Source organism: Elaeis guineensis, chromosome 13, assembly GCF_000442705.2.
Source record: "Elaeis guineensis isolate ETL-2024a chromosome 13, EG11, whole genome shotgun sequence".
NCBI lineage: Eukaryota > Viridiplantae > Streptophyta > Magnoliopsida > Arecales > Arecaceae > Elaeis > Elaeis guineensis.
Genome location: NC_026005.2, coordinates 62,575,674 through 62,585,557, shown reverse-complemented (window position 1 = coordinate 62,585,557; position 9,884 = coordinate 62,575,674). Strand labels below are relative to the sequence as shown.

At 38.1% G+C, this 9,884-nt stretch overlaps 1 protein-coding gene across 2 annotated transcripts in view; it reads left to right on the top strand.

Annotated features, from left to right (window-relative positions):
- Positions 1-2,752: 2,752 nt before the first annotated feature.
- The window catches only part of LOC105060680 (surfeit locus protein 1), a 13,549-nt gene continuing 6,417 nt past the window's right edge, over positions 2,753-9,884 (top strand). For both annotated transcript variants that reach the window (XM_073247681.1, XM_010944477.4), the window contains exons 1-5: positions 2,753-2,979; positions 3,085-3,182; positions 3,326-3,564; positions 7,403-7,574; positions 9,017-9,300. In XM_073247681.1, the coding sequence (XP_073103782.1) occupies positions 2,802-2,979; positions 3,085-3,182; positions 3,326-3,564; positions 7,403-7,574; positions 9,017-9,300 (971 nt within the window). In that variant the 5' untranslated portion in view covers positions 2,753-2,801. The remainder of the gene's footprint in view (positions 2,980-3,084; positions 3,183-3,325; positions 3,565-7,402; positions 7,575-9,016; positions 9,301-9,884) is intronic.

Here is a 9,884-nt window from a genome sequence, read left to right as displayed (position 1 = left end):
GGTAGCTGTCCCCCTCTATTTCCATAAGAATCTATGCACGAGAAGTAATTAGAGGGGTGTAAGAGTCATACCTACCACCGAAGTTTTTAGGCTTCAAACTTAATTGGGAAGGAGGAGCCTCTCTCGTAGCGCGGGTTCGGTTGGGTCCCACAGAGGTTCCTTCCTTCTTTGCCTTTTCCTTCTGACCTTTACCCTCAGATTGGCATCGATAAATTGCATCCTCCTAGACACGAATATACTTCTACGCACGCTCGAGGAGGTCGACAAAAGATCGAGGAAGAGTCTTGTCCAGAGAGTAGATAAATCTGAAGCTTCACAATCCCCGCTTGATGGCCGCGATGACCGTCAACTCATTGAGGTTCCAGACCTCTAAGGTGGCGGTGTTAAAACGTGCCACAAAGTCTCGTAGAGATTCTCCATCTTGTTGTCTGATAGAGAAGAGGCTGTCAAAAGTTCGTGACATCCTTCGGTTGGTGCCGAAGTATGTCACGAAAGATTGTTCGAACTGCTCGAATGAATGGATATTCTCCGGTTGAAGTCTGAAATATCATGTTCGGATAATTTTTCGAAGAATAATCAGAAAGGCGATATAGAGGAGGGCACCGGATGCTCCTTGAAGAAGTATGAGAGCCTTGTAGCTCTCAAGATGATCGAGCGGATCAATGGAGCCATCATATGGCTCTATCTACGGTATCTTGAACTGACTAGACATTGGTTCGTCGAGAATTCATCGAGAGAAGAGCAGACGGGTGCTGATGCCAAGCTCGTCGATGGAATCTCAATTATTTATTTGGAGCTGATCTAGATGGCGGACCAGCTTCCTTAACTTACGGTTGTATTCATCCAACTATCGCTGAGACTCGTTAGGATGTTGAGAATATCCTGGGGTTGAACCTTCCCTAGAAGAACTTGATTGTGATCGTGGCCTCTTCCCCTTTTGTGAGATTTGTCGAGGGGAAGGAGACCGACGATCACTGGAATCAGCATGTGGGGAATGTCATGAGTCAGGACGAGATGAATGTTGGATGGGTCAGTGACTCGTCCGATGGGAGTGTCGAGTCGAGTGATGGGACAGAGAATGGGACCCACGACTGTATCTGGAGGGCACGTCCCACGACGTCGGATCCTCCTGCCGCCACCGTCGCTGCTGCTCTATGTCTGTTGGAGACTGTGGACAGCCTCCGTCAAAGTCTTCACTTACTGCACAAGTGCAGCAAATTGCTGTTACTCCACGATTATCACCGATCGTGAAGCACTAGGCTCCCCGAGGATCGTCAAAGGTGCATCACGCCGTGATGAGCATCGAGCGAAACTTGTGGAAGCATTTTGTGCTCTCATCTTGGCCATTAAGGTTCTTGGAAGAATACTTCTTTTCTTCCCCTTATCTGGTGCGCCAAACTGTTGCAGCTTGTCTCTGATGAGATAGTCGGTCAGGAGCCGAGTTGTTGCACTTGAACGGTAAATGGGAGAAAACTTGCAAAAGAAGTCCACTTGCCAAAAATTGTTCAGTGAAGGATCCTCTGATGCTTAAGTTAGCTAGAGAAAAAAAATAACGAAAGAGAGCTAAAAGTGAGAGCGAAAGCTTATAATAATCAAACTTAAAACTTATCCGATCCTCCATTGCTTATCGATATTTATAGGGTAGGTTATGCCATTATTGTATAATTTTCATCCCTGCATATTCGAGACGTGAGAGTTATGACATTTAATGGGTGGTTACCTCATTAATCGCTATCAAGGGTGAGTAATGGGTTGCTCATGGACAACTATTGTGCTTCACGTTTACATGTAGTTAATGTTCATATCGAATAACCGTCGTCGATTTAGATAGTCAGTATGGCCCCGAGGAAGTAGTCGGATAAATGTCGGATATCACCAGCTAAATATAGGTTGTATGTCGAATCAAGTCGGTTAAACACTGACTAGATTAGTTCCGTCACCATTAGTCGGTCGAATGCCGATTAGGTCCAGGCTTATTGATCCAAGTTGAGTTGAGTCACAGTAACTCCGTCGGTGCAAATATGAATTATCGCACAACTAGTCGGTTGAAAGGTGAGGAAAAAGGCTAGTCGAATAAATGACAAGGATCTACCTCAATAGATTTGTTTCAGATTGGAGCAATATATATAGCTAATTTTGGTTGGCTGGCCTTCTCCTGGAAAAAAAAAAAATCAATTGGCCAGGGTTCAACTGGAGTTCAAGCTCTAGAGATCTCACACAGTTGCGCATGGCTTTCATACCAATAACTGATAGAAATTTTAAAGTAGAATTATAATCAGATTCCTTAGTCCTTATCTCTCGGCCTAGTTTGCCATTTTTTTTTCTTTTTTTTGGTTTAAAAATCTGAGAAGAAAAATACACTAGATTTAGTAATATATGCAACGAAATTATTTTATTTTTTAATTTTTTTAAAATTTTGATACCAAAGTCCAAAGATTTTTATTTTACTTCATTAAAAATTAAATAAATAAATCTAAAATTATTAGAAATATTATGACATGTCAAACAGCTACTATTATTTTTCGATAAATTATCTTCACTATGGTGAGTCCTACGCATTTAGTTTATTATCAATAAAATAAAAATATGTTTTCAAGAGAAAATCGCATGGTGTGGAATTATAAGCTAGTGATAACATGGATTTGAACGCTGGGTAATCGGGTTTGGGGCGGGTTCGGATAGTAAGATTTTAAACGGATTCGGATACGGGTAGGGAAAATTTTGCGGGTACCCTATCCGTTGCCATCGCTACCGCCTCCAGAAATTTTATTCGTCCAAGCGCAGAGCATGCCTTCTTCCCCATGGCGGCCTCACTGTCCAAAACCCTAAGATTTCACCGACTTCTCCTCTCCATACGCCGCAACTCGGCGCCAGCTCTTCCTCTCTACGCCTTCTACACCTCGGAAGCAACTCTCCGACCGCCTCCACCACCAGCGTCATTCGCGTCCGTAGCAGCTCCATCCGCATCCCAAGCTCCAGGTTGCCCTTCTCCCTCTCCCTCTCTCTCTTGATCTCCTTCGCCATCTTCTGTTTGAATCCATGCCTCCTTTATGCTTCTGAAATGGCTATCTTCTTGTGATCCAGAGAAAGAAAGGGGAAGATGGTCCAAATTGCTGCTTTTCCTCCCCGGTGCCATCACTTTTGGCCTTGGAACCTGGCAACTTTTCCGAAGACTTGAGAAGGTCACATTCTTTATGTTTTTTCTGGATTTAGCTAACTTTTGTTTAGGTTGGTTTGTTATGATTTATAAAAGCACTCTCTTTTGAGGTTCTGATTGGTCTATATGTACAACGCTGTCATTGTTCTTATTTATTATTTGTGGCAGATAGATATGTTGGATTACAGGAGGAAAAGATTGGAGATGGAGCCCATAGTGTGGAGTGAGATACATTCTTTGGATCATGAAGCAGCTTCTTTGGAATTCAGAAGGGTTATTTGTGAGGGCTATTTTGATGACACCAAGTCAATTTTTGTTGGCCCTCGTTCTCGAAGCATATCTGGTGTAACTGAGAACGGATATTATGTCATCACCCCTTTGATTCCAAGGGCAACCGATCCTGGCAGGTAAGTAATCCCACTCTCTATCGTTTTTTTTTTTTTTTTTTTGAATTTTATTAAGAAAGCTGATTTCACTCTGTTCTGTTTATCAAGCCTAATGTGTTTTGTTTTAGATTGTATCTCAGTTTGAGGTGTGCTTATAGTATTTTATGTTTTATAGATTTCATGGAACTAGGTGAAGTTCCTCTTATTGTCTCTGTACATGTCTCAGCAGCAATCATATTCATCTCTTTAGTTTAAGACTGCCTTCCAAGCACTGGGAATTTATATTAAAATTGGTGGCAGTTCCACCATCCATTTTCCAATAGTAATTATCTTTAAATATTTAACACTCCAATGCCTCCTAATCCTGTCCAAGCCTCTGTAGCCAGTCGTTCATAATATCTTGACTTTTGTCAGCTGTCTGAAACCGCAAAATCTATTTTCTCTTGTCAGACTTGTGATAATCTTTCCATTTGTTGCGGATAGGATTCCTCCCTTGTTTATTGCCTTTCATCATGAGATGTCCCAATGACCATCATCTCTTTACTCACAACTATTGAGAATGTTATATTGATGCAGTAGCATGGTCCCAACATCCATGGCCGAACAAGGAGTATCCTTAACCACATGACACAGAGATGAATCTTTGTCATCAATATTGTTAAGATCGAGATCAAGTCGTAAATCGCCGTTGCAAGATTAGAATGTATTGTAGATTGTAAGATTTTTTTCTGATTTATTTTATCACTTTTTAAATATGAACCTAATGTGACAATTGAAGTATGAATCAACTATAAAGCAAATGTATGGACAATGGAAAGCCATACATAATACAACTCTAATTTTCACCAGTATAAGCCCATATATCGCATGTCTAATGAAAAAATATTTTGTTTGTTTATTCAAGAAAATTATATATCATCGACCAATTTAACTATCCTTTTAGATAAAATGTTTTAGGAAAAGACATGGACAAATCTCTAACATATGGCTGCAAGAAAATACAAATATCCACAACTTGTTTTTTCTTTTTTTTTTTTTTTTAACTCCATGAGCTCCAATAAGATACTTGCTAAATTTTACTTCTCAACACTTATTTGCTCAGTAATTGAAAAGCCATGTAGTCACATAAATTGTAGAAATGGAACTGCACATGATTTAATACGTAATTAGCATAATCAAGCTGGATTTGTGATCCACAGGAATGTGTAATTCATTTTGGATCTAAATCTTGTGATCCTACATTGATCCTGATCCAAGGATCGGATCCATTGCTTAGGCTTATTTTTATCCAGATCATAAGATCCGAATTATGAATCCTATGGTTTCAACAACAATTTTTTTCTCATCCCCAAGCCTTTGCGGCCTATTGCTCATAGCATCTTTGCAGCCATCTTAGTCTTAGGTGACTGGTTTGGTTATTGATTTATTGACAGCATTGATTTTTTTTTTTAAAGTTAATTCTTTCTTCAAAGTAAAAAGTATTTGCTCTAAGAGAGAAGTAAAGCTCATTTATAACATTTTCCCTTGCATGCAAATTGATGCTGGAATATTTTATGCTTCTATGAACCTTTAATAATTTAAGTTGTATGATAGAAAAAAATATTAAGTTAAACTAAAGTAATTAAATCAAAGATTTCGTTACTGCATAAGTTAACTAGTTGGCAACCTTTCTGTTGTCAATATTTTTTTCTTTTGACGTGCTTTCTATGAACTATATATGACACTCCCATTATAATTGAAAACATACAATTCCATTGATTTTTAAGAATTTTCTAACTCAAGCTCATGCATAGCCATGGCAACCTTGACAATATATGCAGCAAGTTGTTTGCAAAACCAATTAAGTCTAATTATTGAACTTGTAGCAGGCTTTGGTTTAAAGTCTTCGAAACTAGGTTTATGTTGAAGGACTTGAGGTCTAAGATGGTTGAGCTGTGGTCGAGGATGCAGTTTGGGTTCAAGTTCTTATAGACGACGTGGTTATATTGGAGTGTTGGGATGTACAGTGAAGCCATGGAGTTGAAATTGGGTTAACTGAATGGTCAGAATAAATTCAATGACTTATAAGTGAAAATGAGTTGGAACTCCAACACAAGATTGTGCCTTCATGCTAGTTGAATCCAAAACCAAGGTTTTGAAGGTTGGGAAGTAAAATAACTGCTTTTTTACTTTTGCTTGTGATTAGAGACTTGGTGGACAAGATGTGTTGAATCTTCTTTAGATTCTTCTCTACAACAGTTGCATGTTCAATGGAAGGACGAAATAAACAAACTGTATAATTAACATATAATTAACTTGAACCAATAAAAAGTCACTAAAAGGAGTTTTGTATGGAAACATCTCTGCCCACTCTTTCTCTAGCAAGGGATTTTATAACTATTTTCTCCCCCAAAAATATGATCTTTAGACTCATATGTGGGGTCTTGTACAAGTGCTGAAGTACCAAAAATTTTCATTTTACCAGTATAGTCTGATATCGTTTTGATATGTGGTATGCCTCTTGGTGTCCTTACAATAGACAAAGCAGTGATATTGTATGTCTTTGTATGGCTTGACAGTAAGGTCCTGCGTATATTATTGCCATACTTGTAGAGTATGGTATGACTAGTATGGAAAACGCTACTTATATCCTTCGCCTTGTTCATCATGGAAGAAAAGGCGCATGGTTTTGCTTTGGGATTTTTCTATTAGACTGAAAAGTTACATTGTTTAAAATTCCCTTTCAAGGTTACTTTAGTTTGAAACTCTGAATCACGTATTTGAAGGTCATTTCAGGGTTAATTTTAGGATGTTGAAGTTATACTGTGGCTTTAGAGTCAAGGTTTCAATTTCAAGTAAGATTCACCAATGAGTACCATACTGGTCTTCTATCGAGTCGATACAGTGCTACTATACCTACATGTGATAGAGTATAGATTCAACATTTTTTTATTTTTATTATGGTTTTTTTAAGGTTTAGGGATCTTGGAAATGTGATTTTGAGGTTGTTTTATTGTTGTTTTATTTTATATTGGTCCTGGAGATTATATGATTGCTTGATGGATGCAATTGTAATAAATAAATATTAGACACTGCTGCTGCTTGATAGTGCCATAATTATTCCACATGGTGTTCAAAGTTTGCTTCTTCTTTAAAAGATTTTATCCAGTTAAAATGAGGCATGAACGATTAAAAAAGGTGAATGAATCATTTACGAAGCAGCTTGTTGGATAAAGCACCAGCAGCAATCACTCATAGCACAGCAATTAGAAGACATAGAAGTGACTGAGAGCATGGAATAGCCTTTGTAGCTAGAATGGCACCCATAGTAGAAGACTTGTGCACCTAAAGCCTTGGAAATAGTGAACCGTCAACAACCAGTGGGTATATTTCCTTCACCTGAGCTTAAACTTGGTTCCATATTTTGATCAGTAATATCCTTAAGTGAATGTTGTGCTATTTGAAATCTAAATAACATAGAACCATGATAAATCAAGTCAACATGTTGTGTAGCTAACTACCACATTGATCAGACATGTACTAAACATATCTTTATTGTTATTACAGATTAATGCAGGACTGCAAGGAGATATTAGGCTATTGCTTTAATTTATATAATGCTTGAGTTAGATTCCACAATTAATTTGTATTAAATGTAAAATTCCAAGAATATTTTCTTTTGATTTCTTTGTTGGGACCTTACCAATTTTAATTATATTATGGGTCCTGTGTATTGTGGAGAATCAAGTTGGATATCAATTATCTTTCATGAATTGCAGCAATTACTAATTATGACCTTTTAGCGTGGTCTTGATTAGATAAAATTATTTTCTCATTCTTTGAATTTGCTGATATAATTTTTTAATAAATCTTCTGTCAGCATGCAGCTGCCCATCCTTGTAAACAGAGGATGGGTCCCACGGGGCTGGCGGGACAATTTAGAAGAGTCACAGAATGTTGAGAGAGCTTCCAATTTAGAAACAGGAGATGCCAAGCAGAATGAGAAAAGGGTTTGGTGGAAGTTTTGGTCTAAGAGTCCTGCAGTTTCCAAGGTTATTTTCCACGAACTTATTGATTTATATGTGATGTTAATCTAGTTTTTGTATGATCCCAGAATGGTGGTATTAATGTGATATAGCATGCTTATTGACAACCCTGGGCTGAGACATTTGAGATCTGTTAATGGCTTTTAAGCGCATCATGTTACTGTACGTCATATAATAGCCATTCTTTTATAATTTTTTAAAAATAAATAAGAATAGCTTATTCTGATTACAAGTAATAAATAATTAGACTTTTTGGATCCATAGCTCCTGTGCAAATGCTATTCCCATCACTTGGCGGGGAAGCATGAAGGAGAGGATACAGGCAGAGAGCGAAGCATGCAGTTGAGTGGTTTATGGTCCCAATATCCCCGTCATAAAATCTTGGGACTGCTAGTTCAGTGGCCTTCCCTCTTCTTGTATACTTCTCCCTACCTTGCATACCCCAGCAGGCCTCTTGTCCCCAGTCCTTGCCAGCCTTGTGGGAACTGTTCATAGATTTTGCTGACAATTACCGAAACAATCCCAAAACCTACAACTCATATTGTCGACATCCTACATATGTTGTGTTGACATGCCACATATGTTGTATAGTATACAGCTAAATTCAATGATTTTCTTTTCCCCCTAGTATCTTATGGTATCGTTATCTAAATTTTGCTTAAATCATATCTTATTCATCATGAATACAAGGGATTCAAATCTTGACAATTGGTCCATATTGGTAGCTGGCTGGTATGCTTTGATCCTTTATAAAGTTTACTGAGTAGTACAGGGCCTATATGGGGTTGATACGCCTTGATACAAGGAGATATGGTCCCCATTTGGCTGATACCTAGGCACACTTGCCTCTGCTGCACCAACTCAGCGCTGGTACATGGCAAGTACACTTAGCTTTTTTTTCAATCCTTGATACATAAATATTATGTATCTATGTGCATGTGTTGGTACAGGTGTGCATATGTGCATTATCTGAATATGTCTTGAGGGTAGGTCAAATGTTAGGGAGGGGGAAGGGATGTGTGCAATATATTGTGTGCTTATACGTGCATGTATCATTCTGTAACTGCATGTCGTATATTTTGATGTTTTCATATCTATCATCTTTATTAGAGGGTGGGCCTTGGCACAATGATAAGATTGCTCTAATGTGACCTGGATGCATTGAATTTGAAACACGAAAACTGTCTTCCCACATGCAGTGGTAAAGCTGCGTACATCTAATTCTACCCAGACCCTGTAGTGGTGAGAGCCTCCTACACTTTGATGCCCTTCTTTTCCACACACACACACACACACACACACACACACATATTTGCGTGCGCACACACCCCATGCGCATGTATACCACCTTTACTAATAAAGTAAATACTGACATTTGATACAATCTATCTCAAGTTTAGTTTTAGAAGCTGACTTGGTTCTCCCAAATTGTAATTCCAAGTTTGCAGGCTGAAGAGCCTGCCATGTCTCCTGTAAGAGTTATAGGAGTAATTCGAGGAAGTGAGAAACCAAGCATATTTGTTCCAGCAAATGACCCAAACAGTGGCCAGTGGTTTTATGTTGATGTTCCCATGATTGCTCGTGCTTGTGGTCTGCCAGAGAGTACCATCTACATTGAAGACATAAATGATGATGTTAGTGCAACTAATCCTTATCCTGTTCCAAAAGATGTCAACACCTTGATACGTTATTCAGTCATGCCACAGGACCATCTTAACTATACGATAACCTGGTATGCAATTTGTTTCAGTCATTATGACATGCACCTGTCTTTATCTTCTGGTTATTCATTTTATTTATGTTTTCATCTGTGATTTGAGCCACTTGATACCCATATCTGTCATTTTCAAGCTGTAATTTTTTGTACTAATAAAACACAGATGTGTGTAATTGCACACGTGCTTGCTTTTATGTTTTAATTGCTGGAGCAAAGTTCCATGGATGTTCATTTTTAAAGAAGCAGAATCTTTAAAGCTCAAGTAGCTTGGATAAGGCTTGTTGATTATGTTTCATGACAATGGTCATTTAGGGACTTTTGCTGTTTGATTCAGGAACTCAAGCTATCATAATTAATCAAACTCTCATATGTTCCTTTATTATGGAATAATTTGATTTTATTCTCTGACTTTATAAAGTTAAAGAAAGAAAGTGGGCTAATCTTATGTATTTTTCTTAGCCCTTGATTATTTGGTGAATTCAAGTTGCTAATATCATTTAGAAGAGTCAAGTCTACTTGTACATTAATCAGATGAGGGTTTCTCATGCTTTATATCCAAGTGGACCATATGATGTTAACAAACTTAAGGATAAGAATAT